This window comes from Sarcophilus harrisii, chromosome 2 (assembly GCF_902635505.1).
Source record: "Sarcophilus harrisii chromosome 2, mSarHar1.11, whole genome shotgun sequence".
In the NCBI taxonomy this organism is placed as follows: Eukaryota; Metazoa; Chordata; class Mammalia; order Dasyuromorphia; family Dasyuridae; genus Sarcophilus; species Sarcophilus harrisii.
In genome coordinates this window covers 280391264-280414251 of record NC_045427.1, presented here as the reverse complement: position 1 = coordinate 280414251, position 22988 = coordinate 280391264, and the positions used below count along the sequence as shown (strand labels likewise).

Here is a 22988-nt window from a genome sequence, read left to right as displayed (position 1 = left end):
TAACAAAAAAAAAAAAAAAAAAAGGAATATATTTTGCAACATGGGATAACTTAGATCTAGTCTTAGGATCTTTGGTTTGGGCTACAATTAAAACATTTTTTTGTCAGTTGTATTAATCCATTTTCCTGCTAAAAATACATTAATTTCTCTTAAATAAAATGTCTCAGGATTTTTCTTTTTCTTTCTTTCTTTCTTTCTTTCTTTCTTTTGCAGAATCCAGAAATGAAACCCCTGTATTTAGAAATACTGACATTATGAAGACTGTGGTGATTCCTGGTTATAGCAGCCTCCTAATTGTTGAGATTTTAAATGGTTCTATGGCTTTAGCTCTTGCTACCATGCCTATGAATGTGTTTTTACTTAAGAAGATTCCAAGTACTCAGTGGTTCTTATATAAATTTGGGGTTTCAAATGATTCTGGATGGTTCATTACTTCATCCTCCTGTAAACATGCGCTCATACATGATGATATTAACACAGGAAGAAACATAATTAAATATCTTGATCTGGGAGATACCTTTCATTTTCAAATTAAGGTTTTGTCGTCTGTGTCATACAGTGAGTTTGATTTTTTTTCTTAAACTCTGTAAATTATGCTCACAATTTTAGGATTCCCTTCTTTGTCTTGATTATTATGTTTCTACTGACATTTGGAATATTTATTTATTCTTTTGCAGAACATTTTAGAGGTTTCTCAAGATTTTTTTTTATTCTCCTGAAAATTTTCTTTTGCTTTCATATCAAATCTTTTATAAATTTTCAAGCCTCAACTTTTAAAATACATCAAATTCAGTACTGAGTTAATCAAAACTTTATGCTCAGTTTTGAATTGAAAATATATACATGTATAGCTAATTTATTTAAATTTCAAATATTTTGTGACCATTATTTAAATACCATTATATACATTTGTCTATGTATAAATCATATGTTTATGTTATAAATATGTTGGTCTAAACTTTATGTATATCATATACATTTATGTATCTGTAGATACACATGTATAGGAATATGCACATGTATACACATATGTGTATGCATGTCATATGTTGTATTATATAGAGAGATTATATTGTCTGTATATTCACATAGAGCCAAAATGTCATGGATGTATATGTATATATATATGCAAACACACAAATATGTATGTATAAACATATATGTCAACAAATATGGCTTGTATATATTTATATGTATATATTTAACTAGTATATATGTGTGTGTAAACATACATATAGATATATATTGTATGCATATATATACATTTATGTGACAAGGTGTGTGTGTTTAGAGAGAGAGAACATATACATACATATATTATAATTACCTCCCTGTTCCAATGATTCCCTTCCTTCTTAATAAAGAAGTATAGTTTTATAAAATAAAGTAAATACATCAATCATATCTGTAGCTGTAGACTATTACTTTTCTGCTTTGATAGGGATTGTGTACTTCATTGTTAATTGTTTGAAGTCACAACTATTCACAGCATTTAATAGATTTTTCTATTAAATAATTAAAATAGAATTTGATTTATTTCAATGTTCCCCCTCTACCCCTTTTTACATTATTGTCCTATTATGTAAATTGCCATACTGGTAGCACTTTTTGAAAATCTTCCTGAGTTTCTCTGAACTTTTCATATTCATTTTTTTAAAAATAGCACAATAATATTTTCCATTCTTATATCAAAGTTTTTTAAAAATTATTTTTCTGTTGATTTATATCTACGTTTTATTTCTCTTTACCTTCTCTAGAAGTGCTTCTATAAATATTTTGATATACATGGGGACATTCATTCTGCATTTCTAGTAGACATATACTTACTAATATTATCTCTAGGGAAATAGGCTTTACATTTTAGTGACTTTTTGAGTTTTAATTATCAATAATTTTCCAGAAAGTTTAGACCAGTTCACAGCTTCACTAAAAGGGAATTAAGGTGCCTGTTTTCCCAAACTCCATCACGGTACATTGTCATCTTTGACAATATAATGGGGTGAAGTGGAAATTGAGAGTTGTTTTCATTTTTATTTCTCTCATATTAGAATTTTGGAGCATTCTTTCAAATGATCATTTATAGCTTGCATTTCCATATGGAAAAGTGCATATTTATATCCTTTCATAATTTATTCAGGGTAGAATAATTCTTATTTTTGTTGCTTGTTCTTCATTTTTGAAGAAAGCCAATGACATCACAAGAATGATATTTTTACTTGTGCATAATCAGATTTAAATGAGACAGAGTTGCACATTTAGCTCTCCGACTTTATGCAAGTCATTTTAACTTTTCTTTATCTCAGTTTTCCCTTTGTAAAATAAGGATAATAATAACAATTACTTCTGAGGGTTGTGGTGAGGATCAAATGAGATATTTATTAAGCATTTAGCATAATGCCTGGTACATAATAATAATTATTATTATTAACTTGTGAATGTCCACAAGATGCCAGCTAGGAAGGGAAAAAATATACAAATTTGTATCAATTTTTTGTTCACTTGAATTTTGGTTTTATCTTGGAGAAATTGCTATGAAGACATTTCCCCTCTCATTTCATAGTTGCATTGCTTTTGTAAGTGCAGAAGATTTTTTAAAATTTATATAACTAAAGATTTTGTATCTTTTATGATCTTTTCATTCCTTTTAGTTAAAAATTTTCTCCTACCATAGTATAAGATGTGTCCTTTTAGTTTCCTTTTATTTTAGATGATTTCACTTTTTGTATCTAAGCCATATTTCCACTTGTGGCTTTTTATTACTCATGAAATAACATCTGGTTAAAACTTAATTTGCAGGACTGATTTCAAATTTCTAATTGTTCTTGCCAAATTGAATCTCTTTGTTCAAATAAGATAATAATTGTAAAGCATTTAGCACAGCAGTTGGCACATAATAAATGCTTTGTAAATGCTATGGTAGTAGCAGTAGCAGTTAAGTTTATTGAAAACCATATTTTGTTTCATTGTTTCTAAGTCTTGCTTTCATAATGTAGTCCAACGATAAGCATTTCTGCCTTTTTAAGTAAAACAAAATTGTTTTCATTTTTTTGTGTCTTTGGTTTGTTTTCTTATTTTTTGGGGGGTCTCAACCTGGGATTTCATTGATAAAAGTTTTTCTGCAAGAATTTTCACTAACAATGTGGGCCAACAAATACTTTGTAATTTCTCTTTGAGAGTCACCTGAGTCACTGAGAGGCTCAGTGATTTTTGCAGTGTTACTCAGCCAACATATGTCATAAGCAGGACTTGGACAGGTTTTTGTGGCTTTGAAGCTGGTTCTTGATTCATTGTGCAAACTGATTCTTTTCAAGAATTACTGCTATAAATCCTTGTGTGGTATTATGAAATGGCACTCTCAAACCATCTTTGTCCTGGGAACTGTGGACAGTTGTGCACCAATCCAATTGGCTATTCTTTTTATCTTGGCATTCAATGAAGAGAGTAAGACTGAATCAGGAAGAATCAAGAATCAAGGATAGTAATGATGAATTCAAGGCTAAGAATCTAGTTCTGGATTTGGATCATTCCTACTCTGGTAAGTATATATTATTGGATAAGTTACACCAGAGAAACAATGAAGGGAATAGCAGAATAATTAGATATCACTAAGAGAATGGCCCAGGAAAGATTATTGTCAGGAAGAGGAGAAAGGTGGTATAATTGGAAGTAGTTTCACTTCTAGTACAACCCTATGAGAAGAATTAGTAGCGAATTCATGGATTAATTATTCATCCTGTGTAAGGAGATCTGTGCAGAAGTCAATTAGACTTTATGAAGTGGAATATAAAAAATTAGTCAGATTTGAAGGGTTAGAAAAGGATATGGAAACCAAATCATTAAAAAAAAAAAAAAGAAAATTGTGAGAAATGGATGGATATTTTGTCTCCACAGTTTAAATTGGAGAAATAAAACTTAAATTAGAAAACTGAAACCCACAAGGAAGGACATCAAGGAATAATCAAATGTGGAGTTTTATCTTCTCCCCCCAAAATGGAAGCTCCTTGGGAGCAGGTACTTTTATGATGAGGAGTGGTGTCTGGAGATTTGAAAACAATTTTTTATTCTTTACCCTTAGTCCTACTGTTATCTTCCCTCTTCTAGAGTGTAAGCTCCTTGGGAGCTACGTAGTGTAATGGCTATGTAATGAGGGATGGAGGGAGATTCATATCATGTAACTTCTGTAATATCCAATTAATGGGGAATCAGGAGAGGAACTTGTATTTCAGGATAGGAAATAAAATGCTGCCTCTGGAATTTCAAACATGTGTCTACTCACCTAGGCATGTATTCTTGCAAGAATGTAAAATAAATCTTTCATGCATTAAAAAAAAAAAAGAATTACTGCTATAAAATATAGTTTGAGATAAAGTAATACTAGTCCCTGTTCCTATCTACTTGTTCACTATTACTTTTTAAAATTCTTCCATTTGTTTCTTCAAAAAAGGTATCTGACTGTGCAGTGGATAGAACATTGGATCTATAGTCAGCAAGGCCTGAGTTCAAATTAGACCTCAATTACTTGCTAACTGTTTAATCTTAGGGAAAGTCATTTAAGGTCCATTAATCCCAGTTTTCTCAACCATAAAATAGGGACAATAGCAACCCTACCTCCCAGGTTTATTATGAAAATTAAATGAGATAATTAATTTAAGAGCACTTAGTATAGTGCCCAGCACATAGTGCTTTTTAGTTCTCTTCTTCCTCTTCTTCACTCTCTTCTCTCTGTCTCTCAACAATAATATTATTTTGTCTAGCTCTACAATGTAACTCTCATGTATTTTTATTGGTGGGGCATCAAATGTCTAGTCTAATTTAAACAAAATTATTGTTTTATTATAATAATACAGTTCAACAATAAACAATGCATTTATTTCAATTATGCTCCTTTAAGTGCTTCTGGTTATGTTTATAAAATTCCTGAGTAAGGCTAGGATGCCTTGTCTCTAATTATTTTGAATATTTTTGTAACTCTTACTGATAGTAATAAAGCAAGAGAAATATTAGAGGCATAAACACAAAGAAGTGTGTTTGCAAATACAGGATGGTTTACTTAGAAATCCCTAGATAATTAAGAGAGAGATGCATTGTGATAATTTTTAACAATGTTAAACTAGTGGGAAACAAAATAAGTTTACAAATTATTGGCATTTTCAAATAGGAATAACAAAATTCAAAAGTAAATAGCAGAAAGGAAATCTTATTCAAAATACTTCCCAAATGAAAAAGAAAGGATATTGAAATCAATCTGTCAAGGTACATTCAAGATATATCAATATAATTATAAAAATCTTAAAAGAGCCATAAACTATTGTGATTTTATGGGGAATTTTATGTAATTTTTTTTCTTCAAAAATTTTATTTCTTCAATCTCTCTATTTGAGATCAATGGTGAAGATCTTCACTTGGTTTTTCTTCTGAATTGATCTTGATGGTATAATTTTTGAAGACATGGCTATCTTAGAATAGGGCCAACCATAAAATTGAAAGGACTATTGGAAGCCATTCAGATCTTTCAGTTTTAACACTGCAGTAACAGAGCCTATAAACCAAGTTAATGGTAGTTTGTGAGTCTGAACTTTTCCATGAGTTCAGGAGGGGATAAACATCAAGCTGAATTTTTTTTTATGAATTAGTTTATATTTTTAATTTTATCACAGACTGAGTAATTGAATTCAATAATTTCTGATGTCTTTATCTTCTCTGATACACTGTTCTACTTTCCGTCCCCCCCCCCGAAGAAATTGGGGTTAAGTGACTTGCCTAGGGTCACACAACTAGGAAGTGTTAAGTGGCCAAGGTCAGATTTGAACTCAAGTCCTCATGATTTCAGGGTTGGTGCTCTATTGACACTGCAGTACCTTGCTGCCACTGTTCTACCTTTTCATAAGTCTAAAAGTTCCATTTTCCCCATCATATCTTCTTTTTTTCAATTATTTCCTTTTAAAAACTAGAACTTCCCTGAATCCTAAGTCTTGTATCCTACTGCAGTTTTCAGTGCCTCTATCAAATGGATCTAATTACCAATGCTTCTTAGAATTAACTTAGAACATGGGGACTATGAACCAAAACAATGGGGATCAAGTTGTGCTCAATAATCAACACAAAAATACAGAAGTTTTACAAAAGAAAGGAATCTGAGACATTTCATTAAAAAGCAAATTAACAAGCCTACAAAAATATCTAGTAGTGAGTAGAACATTTGACTTATAAACACCCTTAAACCAAGAAAAGGGAAAAAAAAGATAAATGTTTTCCAGCAGATAAGTAATCAAAGGCTATGGATAAACAGTTCTAAAAAGAACAATTTCAAACTTTTAATATCAAATGAAAGAATTTTCCAAATCACTAATAATAAGAGAAATGTAAATCTTATAAATAACTGAAATTTCACCTTACATCCTTTAAATTAACAATGGTAGTCAGTGTTGGAGGAATTGTAATAAAATAGGTACCCTAAATGCATTGTTGGGGAAGCTGTGGAAAGCAACTTGAGATTATGCAATAAAATGACTGAAATTGACATTTGAGATTCCATTACTAAGTATATACCATTAAGAGGTCATTGATCAAACAAAGTTTCTATATACACTAAACTATCACAGTACTTTTCTCTGACAGCACAGGACTAGAAACAACATAGATGCCCATACCCTAAGAAATGGTTAAATAAACTGTTGTTTATATATGCAACTTTACTGTCATATTTGAAATTACAAATATGATTAATACAGGGAAGCTCAGGAAAACTTCACATAAACTGATGGCACAGAGAAATAAACATTATACATAGTGACACCACAATATAAATGGAAAGCACAACCACAAAACAATTGAAAATTAATTTTCTGCCCAGGTCACACAGCTAGGAAAGATTAAATATCTGAGGCCGGATTTGAATTCAGATGGTACTGATTTCTGGGCCATTGCTCTACCCAGTGTTGAACTAGCTGTTATTTTATTATTTTTTAAATTCTTTTGGGGGAAAATTAATGTTGCAGACTGATAAAGAACAAACTTGGATCCATGTAAGATATGAAAAGATAACATTCTTCTACTGTTTTGCAGAGGTGGAATTTCCATGCTTCTATTGTCGGATTTTTTTCTCCTAATATATTGTTTTTTGATGATTTCTCCCATTTTTATTTTTCCTTAAAAAATACCCACTTGGTTAAAATAATATGGATATCTGTGAAATAGTGAAAGGGAGGGATGTGAGGAAAATTAAGTAGAAGTAAAACCAAAATATACCAATGAGAAATTCTTTTAAAATATTAGATGATAAAAACCAAATTAAATAAATTATTTCATGTTTATAAAATACTACTTTTAAAAAGTTGAAGTAAGAATAAAAAAAGAATAACAGATTGAAAAAAGAAAAGTGACTAATGATAAAAAGCAATTTAAATAAATCAATAGTTATTTTATGAACTTTGACCCCATTTAATTGAAAAAATGTCACTAAGTAGAATGGGAAATCATATCAGTGGTAAGACAGGAGGTAGTATATCATAGGGGATCAGGACATCATGGGTTACCAACTCAATAGGTGAATTATGAAGGAGTTATCATTTCTTTGGAAATTGATCTGGGAGGAATTGGATAAATTAAGTGGAGAAAAAGGGAATGTGATGGGAAGGGGAGAAAGGAAGTATATCAAAGATCAAAGATCAAGAAAGTATATGTTTGAGATAAGCAGGGTTATTATAATGACAGATTTCCATATTAGAAAAGTATCTTCTCATTGAAAGGATTACACCTCTTAGGAGTATATTCTACCCAGTACAGAGATATTAGAAGCCCCCAATGAGCTTAAAGAACCTAGGAGTGGCAGTGAAAACAAGGATACGATAAACCTGGCCTTAGATTACCCACAATCCAATAGCTATCACAGTTGTCCAAGTTTGATATGATAAGGACAAACTCTGGGATAATGGCTATGTCAGAAATGAATATAAATAACGAGCAAAAATAACGAGCAAATATAAAATAACGAGCAAAATTATAGGGCATATAAATATGCACAAATAATTTGCATTTTTGTGTATTACTAATAAAACTTGGCAGGAATATATAGGAAGATAAATTCCATTGATCATAACTACAGAATTCATATAATATTTAGGAGTCTACCTACAAAAACACACGCAGGAGCTATATTAATACAACTATGGAAAACTTAATATGGAAATATTAATTGCTCATGGGTGGGCCAAGCCAGCACTATAAGGAATGACAATACTATGTACATTAATTCACTTATTTAGTATCCTGGTATTCAAATGATCAAAGAAGTATTTTATACCATCAGAAAAATATTGACAAAATTCATCTAATGAAACAAAAAAATAAAAAATCTCAAGGGGAGGAGGGGAAGGAGTAGGAAATAATTAAACTTCATAGGACCAGGTAGAAAACTATGTTATCAAAATGTTTTGGTATTGGTTGAGAAATAGTATATTAGTGTAATACAACTTATAGAAACAAATGCAACTAGTAACCTAGTAACCTGGTGTGTGATAAAACCAAAGGATACAGTAATTAGGGTAAGAACTCACTATATAAAAATACTTCTGGGAAAACTGATATGTATATCATGATCATTTAAGTTGGTGAAGAATGATAGCCTTCAGTGTTTCTTCCATTGTCCCTCTTGTGGGCAGGAAAGGCCTTCACTACTATTGTTATAGAAATGTCTCTCTTTATGTCCCAAATCTTTCATGGCTCTGGGTATGGTTTATTACTAAGGTGAGAGAGTTCTGATTGTAGACAATTGAAAACCATGGAGCATTTGTTAAAACTTCACTAAATACCCTTTTAAATGTCCTGCTGCCCTCTATAATTTGATACCACTATCTCCTAAGTACTGTGGTACATATAAAACATAGTATCCCCATTTCTATTTAGTGATTTTTTTTTCAAATGGTAGTTTCTCTTTCCATTTTTTTCCTTTTCCAATTTCAGTTTTCTTTTGGCTTGTCTTCTGTACCAGATTCCAGATGTCCATGTCATTTCAAAGCAAATAATGCCTTTTTCTCTCCTCCTTTTGGCAAACCTGTATGTAATTAAATAAAGATATAGTATTGCTCAGGCCATGAGAATCAAGATAGAAAAGAACCTAGAATGTTTCTAACTAAACCATTTTGAAGAACTTGTAGCTACCAAATTCTTAAAAGTGATGCTTTCTAGGAGGTAAAAATGCATTCTATTTTAGGTGTTCACATCCAGGTCTTAGTCCAGCAATGTTTCAGATGCTAGCTACTTGGCAATCTTGAGATTCTAAGTCATGGGAACATTGAATTTATGGATTTTTTTCTCTTAGGAAAGATTTGTTGTAGGTAGTACTACTGGTCACTCATAATCATTTTAAGGTTGATCTGGATTTATGACAGAAATGTCATAAGGAGATCCTTTCAGAAGTTTTAACAGTCTTGAAAATTCTCTCCAGATTTTCCCCATTTGAAAGGTGGGGGAAGTTGGGTGGAAATAGAAGATCTAAAAAAAAAGCAGTAATTAAAAATCATTTAGCTACAATAAAAATCAGAAAGTAGCCTTTAAAAAAAAAGAAAAAAAACTAGTACACACAGTCTGACAGAAACTGGGTATAAACCAGGAGTTTACAAAATATACCAAGATAAACTCTAAATAGATTTGGGATTTAAACATACAGCATAATAACATTTTGAGGATTAAGGAAGAAATTAGCTTTAAGAGCTATTGATAAGGAAACAGTTCATGAGTAGGGAGGATGGCAAAAGATAAAATGGATGATGACATAAACATAAGTTAAAACTAGAAGGGAAGTAGTTAAATGGGGGAAAACAAAAAAAAAATTAACAGCAAGTTTGTAAGGATCACATTTTCAAATCTAGACTCATTTTACTTAACTGAAAATCATGTTCTCTTCTGCTATTAATTTCTTTCCTGTTTGCCTATTTTCTTGTTCTCAGTGTCCTTGAATTTTCTTCCTCCTGAGTTCTCTGATAATTTCAATCTTTTTCTCTTAAGTTTTCCTGTTTTCAGTTTCTGATATTTTATCTTTTTAAATGGAGGTTAACCTAGTGGCTGGACTTTAAAATTTTATCAGTCTCTTCATATGCTGAATAATTAATATTTTATTGAACTCGAGTTTTGTTCCAAATGACTTCTGGATGCTAGTTACTTTTGTTTCAAGTCTGGTAGATTCAGATACAATGTACTGATCCAGTTTACTTCTCACTAAGTATGGTTATAGAATATTACAGTACATAAGGCTGTGATACTTATGACAAAACCTCTATTCTTTAGGTTTCCATGGGATAGATGGAAGTGGGGTTGAGGAAGAAGGTGATATGTATACAGAGCTGCAAGCTCATGGATTATTTGAAATTATCTTTTGGTGTAATTCTTATTTTTGAGAGGTTTGAAAGATTATTTTGGAAAGAAAAATGTTTAATCTTCTCTCTTTTAGTCATACCACTTGATTTTTGTTCTCCTTACTTGGAAAGTTCATCTGCTTTATCTCTCTGCCTCTTAGAATGTCTAGTTTTAAGTGTCAGTACAAGTGTTTTGTCCTTTCCCAATTCCCATAGATACTGGTCACTCCCTTTAGTTTTTCTTCCATCTGCTCTGTATGTATCTTGTATGCATCAACATTTGCATATGTTGTCTCTCTTATTAAAATGTAAGCATCCTCAGGGTAAGGATGGGATTTCCTTTTCTTTATATCCCTAGAATTTAGTGCTATGCTTGTTGATAGATGGATAATTCCTTGGGATCCAAGTTGTTTCCATTATATATGTCATGTCTTAAGTTTGAAATTGCTTCCTTAATAAATTGATATTTCTGAAGCTAAGAATAGAAAATAGGATTGGGAATATCTTAAAAAAAACAACATAAAAGATAATGGAATTCAAATGCAATAAAACACAAGTTTTATTGCCAAGAGGAATAAAAAGAAGAGAGGGAATAAGTAATTAAATAGCCATGAATTAGAAAATAGTATTCAGAATAGATATGAATGGAAGAAAATCCATTAAAACGTCTATTGCAAAAGAATGTATTTTTGGAAGAATTCAGAGAAGAAAGATAGATGGTAATAGTTTGAATCACATCCTCAACTAGATTCAGAAATAGAAGTATAAGAAGAGAAATAGGAGGGAGAGCATTTCAGGAATGGATACCAGTCAGAGAAAATGCCAAGAGCCAAGAGAGAGGGTATCTTGGAATAGCCAGGAGGCCAGTGTCACTGGGAATATGTTAGGAAGAAAGGTATAAGAAGACTGGAAAAGTTATAAAAGACTTTGAATGCCAAACAGAACATTTTGCTCCTGAAGGTAATAGAAAGCCATTGGAGTTTTTTGAGTAAGAGGGTGACATGATCAGATCTGTATTTTTGTTCTGTAGTCACTTTAGTGACTGATTAGAGGAGGGATTAGAATGGAGAAGAAACTTGAGGCTGGTAGATCCATCTGCAGACAATTGCAATAATCCAGGAATGAGCTTGATAAGAGCCTGCTCTAGAGAGAGTCAGAAGAAAGAATAGGGGATTATTTGAGAGATATTACAAAAGTGAAATAGCCTTGGCAATACTGTGGATATGGGAGGTGATAGGGAAGAATTGAGGATGACTTATAGATTGTGAGCCTGAGAATCTGGGAAGATGGTGTGGCCTTATATAGTAACAGAGAAGGTAAGAAATAGGAAGGATTTAAAGGAAAAGAAAAATGAGTTGTGTTTTTAGATATATTAAGTTTAAGATGTCTACCACACAATCAGTTTAAAAAGTCTGAGAAATATTTAGAAATATGAGAGAAGTTCTGTGGGGGTGAGTTGGGTAAGATAAGATTTGAGAGTCATCAAAATAGAAATGATAATTAAATCCCTGGGAGCTGATAAGTGAAGCAATATAAATGGATATTTAGGTCCCAGAGAGACATCTGTGAATAAAGGGCATTATCTGGAGTAGGATTTAGCAATGGAGACAGTGAAGGAGGGGTCATATAAAAAGGAGGAAAACCAGGTGAGAGTGATATTGTGAAAATCTAGAAAGAATGTAACAGAAGAGTGAACAAGGAGGAGTGTAAAAAGACCATTATATTTCTCAATAAAGAGATCATTTATTACCTCTGGAAAGAGCAGTTTTGGTGAAATGATAAAATTGGAAGCAAGATTGTAAAGGGTTGAGAAGAGAATGAAAGTTTGTGCAAAAGTACTTCAGTTTTATCTTTTGTAATTTCCACTACTTGTTCAGGAATATATCTCTGAAACATAACCGGGAGAGTAATTTTATCTTTTATTTTAAGATATGTCAAGATGATTCTTAGCATTTATTTTATAATATTTTGAGTTCCAAATTTTTCTCCATTCCTCCTTCCTCTCCCTTCTTCCAAAGATGGCAGGCAGGCAAATTGATATAGTTTATGTATGTGCTAATGATGAGGTTAGTAGCAGGGCAGAGAGTTGTAGAAACCCCTTCTAGTTGGCACAGGTCCAACATGAACAAACCCAAAAAATTAGACTGGCAAAAAAGAAGTTTATTGGCACTGAGAAGTCAGCTTTTTGCTAGGAGGCTGACTTCCTCAGTGGCAAGGTCCTGACATAGAAGTAAAGATGTTGCAGAGAAATCCTGGCAGAGAGAGAGAGAGAGAGAGAGAGAGAGATAAAGAGGGGGTTAACACTGAGAAGAGGGTCTTCTCATTGGACAGGGTCCTGGCAGGCAGGTATGTTAGGGAGAGAGAGAGATTCTGCATGGTCCTGCTTTTGGGCCTCTGCAAAGAAATAAGCCCCCAAATTGCCCTTTAAATGGGAAATCTGAGTCTGAAGTTTCAATTGAATGAGATTACTGCCACCAGGCCTAGATTTCCAGTTGAATGGGACACTTACTGGGAGTGGTCCTGAGACAATTTTCAGATAGAAATATCAAATCTAGATCTCCAGCTAAATGACACCACTTAAGTTTGAGCTAAATAGGGAGTGGTCCTGGGCCAATCTTAATGAAACCATTTAAGTGCCCCAAGAGTGGGTCCCTGTCAGGAAAGTTTCATGGCTCACCCCAAAGATTAAGAAGGACAGTTTCAAGGAGGACAGTTTCAGGGTTCCCCCATCCTTATTATGTAAAACATAATTCCATATTAGTAATTGTGAAAGAAGAAAGAGATCAAAAGAAAAAAAGAATAAAATGAAAAAAATATGATCTGGATTGAGTCAGTTCTTTATCTAGATGAGAATAGCATTTTCCTTCATGAGTCTTATGTACTTGTCTTAGATCATTGTATTGTTAAGAAGACCTGAGTCATTCATAGTTGATCATCACACAAAATTGCTGATATGTGATATTCAAAGTTTTCCTGACTTTGTTCATTTGGCTTTGCATCAATTTATACAAATCTATACAGATTTTTTGAAATCTGTTCATCATTTCTTATTGTTCATTACATTCATATGCCACTCCTTGTTCAGCCATTCCATAATTAGTGGGCATCTGCTCAATTTCCAATATTTTGCCACCACGAAAAGGACACAATAGGTCCTTTGCCTTTTTTAATGATCTTTGAGATACAGACATAGTAGAGTATGGCTGAATCAAAGGATATGCCCAATTGTATTTTTCTTTTGGCATAGTTCCAAATTGCTCTTCAAAATGGTTGGATCAATTCACAATTATCAACAATGCATCAATGTCCCATTTTTCCCACATCCTCTCCAACATTTATCATTTTTTTCCCCTGTCACCTTAGCCAATCTGATATATGTGAGACAGTACCTCAGAACTGTTTTAATTTGCATTTTTCTAATCAGAAGTGATTTAGAGAATTACATTGGTTTTGTTTGTGCAAAAGTTTTTTAATTTAACATAATATGATATATGTTAATATAATAATTTACATTTCATAATGTTCTCTATTGTTTGGTCATGAGCTCATAACTCATTTAACTTCTGCAAATATTTGGTTGCTGGGGGAAGCTAGATGATGCAATAGATAAGAATTGCAGCTCTGGAGTCAGGAGGACTTGAATTTAAATCTGGCCTCAGATACTTAACACTTCTTAGCTGTGTGACCCAGGGTAAATCACTTAACCCCAACTGCCTCACACACACAAGAAATTGATGCTATATATTGGCGCATATATGTTTAATATGATATTGAGACCAGCTCAACGGCCTTGTCAAGAAGAAGGTATGACACAGGACAGGTGGAGACTTTGATTAATGAAGTTCGAAGTTCGTTTATTGATCTGAAAGCCAGCATTTATATACTCTTTATGCTAGTGTTGCAATAACACCAGGTGTTTCCAAGTTACATAATGTATATTCCATTGTTACATTGTAGCTAGACATTAATATTAAACAGTAACTAGCTATAACAATCTGTGTACCACAACATAATCATAACTTGTCTAGTTTGTGATGCTTTGTTCCTGTTCCATGCATTCATCAACAAAATTGTTAAATTTATACCAAATATGTTTGCCTCATGCTTTCGTGTTCATATATTGCATTGATTTATTGCATCTATATGATAGCAATACTTGTTTGATCTAATAGGTCATCATGTCCTATTCTCAACCTTGGTCTCGAATGAGTGGTGAGTCTGCTGCACACCAATCCACAGCTACACAAAGAATATGTTAATTACCATATAGCTTTTTAAGAGATTTGCTTTTTGCTAGCCCTTATATCTTTCCCTTTCTATTTAACTCAAGGTATCAAAGGTCTGTAGTTAATGCTGTGAAACTTTTAGAACTAGTTTTAAACAAGGTGCACCCATATGTACACATTAGCATCAGGAGTAAGAAAAACAAACCAAAATGTAATACTTTCTACATTATTAAAAGGATTTATCTGTTTGAGAACATCCAATATCTCATCAGTTATCTGATTTTCATCAATTTCAATTTCACTATTTTCACATTGGATTTTAAAAATTTAGCCCAAGACTTTATTTATTTATTTATTTTTATTATTTACAAGATATATGCATGGGTAACTTTTCAGCATTGACAATTGCAAAACTTTTTGTTCCAACTTTTCCCCTCCTTTCCCCCACCCCTTCCCCCAGATGGCAGGTTGACCAATACATGTTAAATATGTTAAAGTATAAATTAAATACAATATATGTATACATGTCCAAACAGTTATTTTGCTGTAAAAAAAGAATCAGATTTTGAAATATTGTACAATTAGCCTGTGAAGGAAATAAAAAATGCAGGCGGACAAAAGTAGAGGGATTGGGAATTCTGTGTAATGATTCATAGTCATCTCCCAGAGTTCTTTCGCTGGGTGTAGCTGGTTCAATTCATTACTGCTCTATTGGAACTGATTTGGATCATCTTATTGTTGAAGATTAGCCCAAGACTTTAAATGAAATTACAACCACTCTTCTACCTCCACTATCCTCTGCACCTATTGATTCTGTGGGTCACAGCATAATTGAATTCTTATTTCTAGTAAACCTAATTCCTCTCTAGTAGCAAATACTGTGCATTGCAGAGCATCCAATTTGCATTCAAAATCAAGATTTACAAGATAATGTGCTTTTAAAGCCTTAGATTTTTTTTTTTTTTTTTTTTTTTTTTTTTGCCAATTCTTGTGAAAACTCTTCAGTTTGCAATATCTTGAGGGTCAATGCTATCAATCTGAAAATAATAGAAAAAGCATATGGGAACTTTTGTAGCTAAAAGCTGCATAGAAATAGTCTTATTTATATTTACAATATGTGAGTTATGTGCTTTTCTTCCAAGACTGTCAGTATTAATTATAGTTATCAGGGACAAGTTTAACCCATGGATTGGGGGGGGGGGGGTAAGGCATATGAGTCCAATGTAATTGTTCTTCCATCCCATAAGCATGCATTCTCCTCTGCCATGGTCTTGCTTTCCTCTTCCATCATTCCTTTTTGAAGTGCTTTCCTGGAGACTTAGGGTCTTCATCTTTGCTGCTAATGTGATGACACATTCAGATGTTTCTCTCAGGGATCCAGACTGGTTCTGTGTTTTCTGGAAGAATACAAGCATAGCCTCAATTCCCTATTAGTAATTTTACTGGACCAGCCCAATTACCCATTTTTGGATCCTTCCAAATTACTGTGGCATTTGGTTGCTCATCTAACAACCTATTCTTTTGTCCCACAAAATGTTTTTATGCAGGAGTACATCCCTGAATGTCTAAACTCAAAAAATTTATGGTATATATTGTTATGGGCCAGAACTCTGTACTTGAAACAAGGATTCTTACAAGGTACTAACTCAGTAGAATTGATAAGACAATGGTTATCTAATTTAGCATGGTGATTAATAGTTCTCTAGTTCAGTACATGTACTTAGTACTTAATATAGTTCTACAAGACTGACACCTATTCTACAAGATTCACACCTACGATAATCTAATTATAATAGAGTATATAAGAAGCCATCGAGGACAAAGGGAGAGACATTCCATCTTTGATCAGGCTTCTGGTGGCTCTCCTCCTTCCTGCACTTTGGGAGAGACTGGTTTGGGCTCGGAGACAGACTCAGAGAAGACAGTGGCTGGAGGTGGGAGCCCAAGCTCTCAGACTGAGCCAGACTTCAAGACAGAAACCATTTTGATGGTCCTCCTGCCTCCCCCCCAGAAAACAAGACATATGGCATCCCTTTTTGTAGTGGCTAGAAACTGGAAACTGAATGGATGCCCATCAGTTGGAGAATGGCTAAATAAATTGTGGTATATGAATATTATGGAATATTAATGTTCTGTAAGAAATGACCAACAGGAGATTTCAGAAAGGCCTGGAGAGACTTACACAAACTGATGCTGAGTGAAATGAGCAGGACCAGGAGATCATTATATACTTCAACAACAATACTATATGATGACCAGTTCTGATGGACCTGGCCATCCTCAGCAACGAGATCAACTAAATCATTTCCAATGGAGCAGTAATGAACTGAACCAGCTATGCCCAGAGAAAGAACTCTGGGTGATGACTAAAAACCATTACATTGAACTCCCAATCCCTATATTTATGCCCACCTGCATTTTTGATTTCCTTCACAAGCTAATTGTACAATATTTCAGAGTCTGATTCTTTTTGAACAGCAAAATAATGGTTTGGTCATGTATACTTATTGTGTATCTAATTTATATTTTAATATATTTAATATCTACTGGTCATCCTGCCATCTGGGGGAGGAGGTGGGGGGTAAGAGGTGAAAAACTGGAACAAGAGGTTTGGCAATTGTTAATGCTGTAAAGTTACCCATACATATAACCTGTAAATAAAAGGCTATTAAATAAATAAATAAAACAAACAAACAAACAAAAAAAGACATATTCTGGAGAACCTCAAGAAAGCTAGCCCAGGCCCCAGGCAAAGAAACTAGACTGTGAATGAGATAATAAAGAATTTGGACTTTATTCTCATGTGATTACTCAGCTAAATGAAGGCTAGTCCAGAGACCTTCAGAAAACCAACCAGAACACTACACTATTATCTGATCCAATCTCTTCCTTATCCTATTCTCTATTCCACATTTTATTCTGTTTTTCTAGGAGGACCAAAATATCCTTAGTGTCTTTCAACAATGGTTTGCTCCATAGGATAATAGAGTATACCAGTGAAGGAAGTGATAATATAGATGAAACAAAATTGTGCAAAGTCCTTTCTAGTATAGGCAGGCCCATTGTCAGTCTTAAGGTGTTTTGGAATGCCAAGAATAATAAAACAAAACAATAATGATCAACAACATGGGTAGCAATTTCTCCGACTTGGGGAGTAGCTATAATAAATACAGAAAAGATATTCATAATGACAAATATATATAGATATAGATATTCATTATATATCTATATCTATATATATATTCACTATATAGTGAAGATGTCCAAAAGATGAATAATGAATGACATCCATGTGCCATAATTCCAAGGTATGAAAATCAATCTGATGGTGATTTACTGGCTTGACCTATCAGACAATTAAACCTGAATTCAAAACTCCAAACAATATTACCTATAATCCAAGAACTTTCATCTTAAATAGAATTTTTCACCAATTGAAGGTTCAGATGGATTTAGCTTTTTTTATTTTTTATTTTTTTATTTAATAGCCTTTTATTTACAGGTTATATGTATGGGTAACTTTACAGCATTGACAATTGCCAAACCTCTTGTTCCAATTTTTCCCCTCCTTCCCTCTACCCCCTCCCCCAGATGGCTGGATGACCAGTACATGTTAAATATATTAAAATATAAATTAGATACACAATAAGAATACATGACCAAACCGTTATTTTGCTGTACAAAAAGAATTGGACTCTGAAATATTGTACAATTAACCTGTGAAGGAAATCCAAAATGCAGGTGGACAAAAATATAGGGATTGGGAATTCAATGTAATGGTTTTTAGTCATCTCCCAGAGTTCTTTCTCTGGGCGTAGCTGGTTCAGTTCATTACTGCTCCATTGGAAATGATTTGGTTGATCTCATTGCTGAGGATGGCCAAGTCTATCAGAATTGGTCATCATATAGTATTGTTGTTGAAGTATATAATGTTCTCTTGGCCCTGAAGTTTCACTCAGCATCAGTTTGTGTAAGTCTCTCCAGGCCTTTCTGAAATCATCCTGTTGGTCATTTCTTACAGAACAATAATATTCCATCATATTCATATACCACAATTTATTCAGCCATTCTCCAAATGATGGACATCCACTCAGTTTCCAGTTTCTAGCCACTACAAAGAGGGCTGCCACAAACATTCGTGCACATACAGGTCCCTTTCTCTTCTTTATGATCTCTTTGGGATATAAGCCCAGTAGTAACACTGCTAGATCAAAGGGTATGGACAGTTTGATAACTTTTTGAGCATAGTTCCAAATTGCTGTCCAGAATGGTTGGATGAATTCACAGTTCCACCAACAATGTATTAGTGTCCCTGTTTTCCCACATCCCTTCCAACATTCCTCATTAGCTTTCCCTGTCATTCTAGCCAGTCTGACAGGTGTGTAGTGGTATCTCAGAGTTGTCTTAATTTGCATTTCTCTGATTAATAATGACTTGGAGCATCTTTTCATATGGCTAGAAATAGTTTCAATTTCTTCATCTGAGAATTGTCTGTTCATATCCTTTGACCATTTATCAATTGGAGAATGGCTTGATTTTTTATAAATTAGAGTCAATTCTCTATATATTTTAGAAATGAGGCCTTTATCAGAACCTTTGACTGTAAAAATATTTTCCCAGTTTATTGCTTCCCTTCTAATGGATTTAGCTTTCAAGGATCACACATTTTAAATAAAGTATTGACTATAATCTTGTATTGATAACAGTAAGAGATTCATCCCTGAAAGTTCACAGTTGATATCTGAGTAGATGGTTTTAAGTTCAACATTTCAGAAATAATTTTGCTTTAAGATATGCAATAAAAAGTAATCAAATTCTAAAATTTCTGGGGTCAGATTATTTGAGAATCTATCAGATAGCCAAGATATAAAAAAGTTTGTCTCTGATTATTTTTTAGGAGTAATTACCAAACTTCATGAATATATACTTCTTCTATCTTGCTTCTATCCACACCAAAGTGTGACAACGATTGTTCATAATGACCTTTAAAAAGGATGCAATGTATGGCAGGAAAGGATAATATGTATAATTTCATCTGTTCAAAAATGTCTTTGCCCCATAAATTTATGGGAACTTTCCCTAAAACATGTTTTAAAAATAGCTATTACTTCCCGCAGAATCTTTCCTATTTCAATATTTTACCATTTTGTTTTGCTAATACTACTGTGTTTTAACAACCACAGTAATTATCAATAGTCATCTTAACTCACAAGCAAAAGTAGAAAATATCCAATCTTCCAAATTATATTTACTGAGTTAGCAAGGCTGATAATAACAATAAATTTTTATACCTATTTTCCATCTCCTATTGGTTTTTCATTTTATAACAAGCCAAATTTGGATTCTACAGTCTCATAAGTAACCAGTTGTTAAGTCAATTCAAGCAGAACCAAATCTATCACAACCAATTAAATTTCCAATGTTAACACATATACCAATTTTAAAATTATCTAAAAATTAACCAGTGCTTTAATTTGTGAAATTTCCTAAAATCTACCTACATATTGCATTTAAGTCTCTTCTCTTTAGTAAGCCAGGAAAAGTTAAGTGCCAATTCGTGCTCCATGTAGGTTTTTATCTTGAGTTTCTTCAAGGCATGATTCCACAAAGTTGAGTACTGGTAACAAATTTACAGGTTCCTTGCTTATAGGAGTTTTTAAAGTGATAGCACAGTACTCTTGCACTTTCTCAAAAGTTCCCAAACACTCTAATCTCTTTAAGTCTATGCTCTTCTCATCACTATATGCTTAATCTTTCTTACTATTTCAATATATTAAATATATGTTTCCTTTTCTCTCCCCCTCTCAAACAAAGCTGCTTTAGTCAGCCAGAGGTAAAGGGAGAGAAATAGGAAAAAATATTCTCTTTCCTTGCACTATGTTATTTTTAAGGAGCCCAAAATTAGCTCCCATATTATCTTACCATGATCAAAGATCAAAGACCAGTATACTCTGAGCCACTTTGAAAGAATTACTACTTCGAATGAATTCCAATTCCAATAATTCAGACTGATATTTTTCCAAGCCAACAACACAGAGGCTGAATTCTTATCTGTCACAAGCTCACTAACTTTTAACACAGAATACAGAATGCAAAGCAGACACACACATGCACACACACACAGAGAAATCTATTTTCAACGTTTACATACAAATTTAAGCCTGATATACTCAATTAATCCTGGGAGCATGCTCCCAGTTTTGATGCTTCATTACCAATTTCAGAAAGAAAAAAGGAGTGGAGGGAAGGGAATTCCATTTTACTACCTTGAGGTTTCTTTGGAATCTGCTCTTTCTCAAGGGAAAATCCCAACTACAAAGGCAAACAGGAAAGCCACCAGAAGTTCTGGCATGGTAACTGCTTTCAGCTTTGGGTCAGGAGACCCCTAAGAAAGGAATAAAAAATCCCAGATGAGTGCCATCTGTTTTCCTATTTCCCATTTTGCCAAATCAAGAGTTCCCTGAGGTAGGAAGCATTTTTCTACACATATCATAAATTCCTTTAATTGATCAGTAGTTATAAGCAACCCTCTTATCTTTTATTACCTTTTCTTAGTCCTTTAAAATATATCTGTCTTTGTTTTTCTCCTGATTGAGACTCTCGCATTTTGCTAAACTAAAGTGAAACAAAAATTAGCCCAAGACTTTAAATGAAACTACAGCTTCTCTTCTATCTCCAATACCCTCTGTGCCTATTGATTCTATGAGTTCCTGTTGCCCCTCTTTCTCTTGTTGCTTTGGAGTCTTGAATGATTAGGGGTACCATCTCCTCCTCAATGCTTCTCTGCTTCAATGTAGGCCTATGTTCATGTCCTTGTTCAGTGGTCACGAGACTAGCTCAAGGGCCTCATTGATAAGGTATGACACAGGACAGGTGGAGAATTTGATCAATGAAGTTTGAAGTTTATTGATCTGAGAATCAGGGTTTATATACTCTTTATGCTATTATTGCAGTAATATCAGGTGTTTCTAAGTGACAGGTGTTCATCATTACATTATAGCTAGATATTAATATTAAACAGTAACTAGATAAAACAATCTGTGTACCACAACATAATCATAAATTGTCTAGTTTGTGATGCCTTGTTCCTGTTCCATACAATCATCACTAAAATTATATTAAATTTATATCAAACATGTTTACCTGATGCTTACATGTTCACATAGGTAACTTCCAGATTTATTACATTTTTGGGCTAGCAGCACTTGTTTGATCTAATAAGTCACCACTTCCTATTCTCAATCTTGATTGCAGAAAGCAATCAAGCCTGCTGCACATTAATCCATAGCTGCAGAGGTAGTATGTTAAACTCTTGTATAGCTTTTTAGCAGATCTCCTTTTTTCTAGCCCTCTACAGGATATTACTTCATTGCTTATAGTACCTTTTAACTTGATGACATTTCCTTTCTCTCTTTTATTTATTTTTTTGGGGGAAGTTTTATTTTTCAAAGATTAAAGATGTGTTTATTACTTTTCTTCTCTGTTTTATATAGGCTTTTTTCCATGTGGTACCATCCCACTATTGAAAAATCAGTTGAAAATTTTATAGCATGAATCATCTCAGAACTAGTATAAGGTTTCTAGTTTCAGTGGGGAGTGTACTAGAAAAGATTAATATATTGTTTCTAAAACTAAGTATTATGCTTTTATGTAGCTTTAAGATTTTCTTTTTCTCTATAAAACACTACATATAAAACCAACATTTAAAAAAAATTATACATATACTTTTTTTTTTACATATTTCCTTAAGAATCATGTTGGGAGAGAAAGATCAGAACAAAAGGGAAAAACCATGAGAGAGAAAAAAAAAAAACAAAAGAAGAAAAAAAAAAGTGAACATGGTATGAGTTAATTTACATTCCATCTTCATAGTTGTCTCTTTGGATGTGGATGGCATTTTCCATCCAAAATTTATTGGCATTGCCTTGAAACACTGAACTGCTGAGAAAAAACAAATCTGTAATAATTAAGATCATCCCACAATTTTGTTGTTGCTATGTACAAATGTTTTCCTGGTTCTGCTTGTTTTACTCAACATCAGTTCATGTAAATCTTTCGAGGCATTTCTAAAATCAACCTCTTCATCATTTTTTATAGAATAATATTCCAATATTTTAACATACCATACTTATTCAGCCATTCCCCAGTTATTGGACATCGACTCATTTTCCAATTCTTTGTCACCATAGAGAGATCTGCTACAAACATTTTTGCACATGTGGGTTGTTTATCCTGATTAATGATTTCTTTGGGAGGTAGACCCAGTAGTGGCATTGCTGAGTCAAAGGGTATACATAGTCTTATAGCCCTTTGGCTATAATACCAAATTGCTCTCCAGAATGGTTGGATCAGTTCACAATTCCACCAGCAATGCATTAATGTCCTAATTTTCCCACATCTCCAACATTTA

The 22988-nt window shown here is 33.2% G+C and overlaps 1 protein-coding gene across 1 annotated transcript in view; it reads left to right on the top strand.

Moving 5' to 3' along the window:
* The window catches only part of LOC100923378 (cation channel sperm-associated protein subunit beta), a 212392-nt gene that overhangs the window by 129958 nt on the left and 59446 nt on the right, over positions 1 to 22988 (top strand). Inside the window, exon 19 of the mRNA XM_031949291.1 lies at positions 214 to 558. Within this exon, the coding sequence (XP_031805151.1) occupies positions 214 to 558 (345 nt within the window). The remainder of the gene's footprint in view (positions 1 to 213; positions 559 to 22988) is intronic.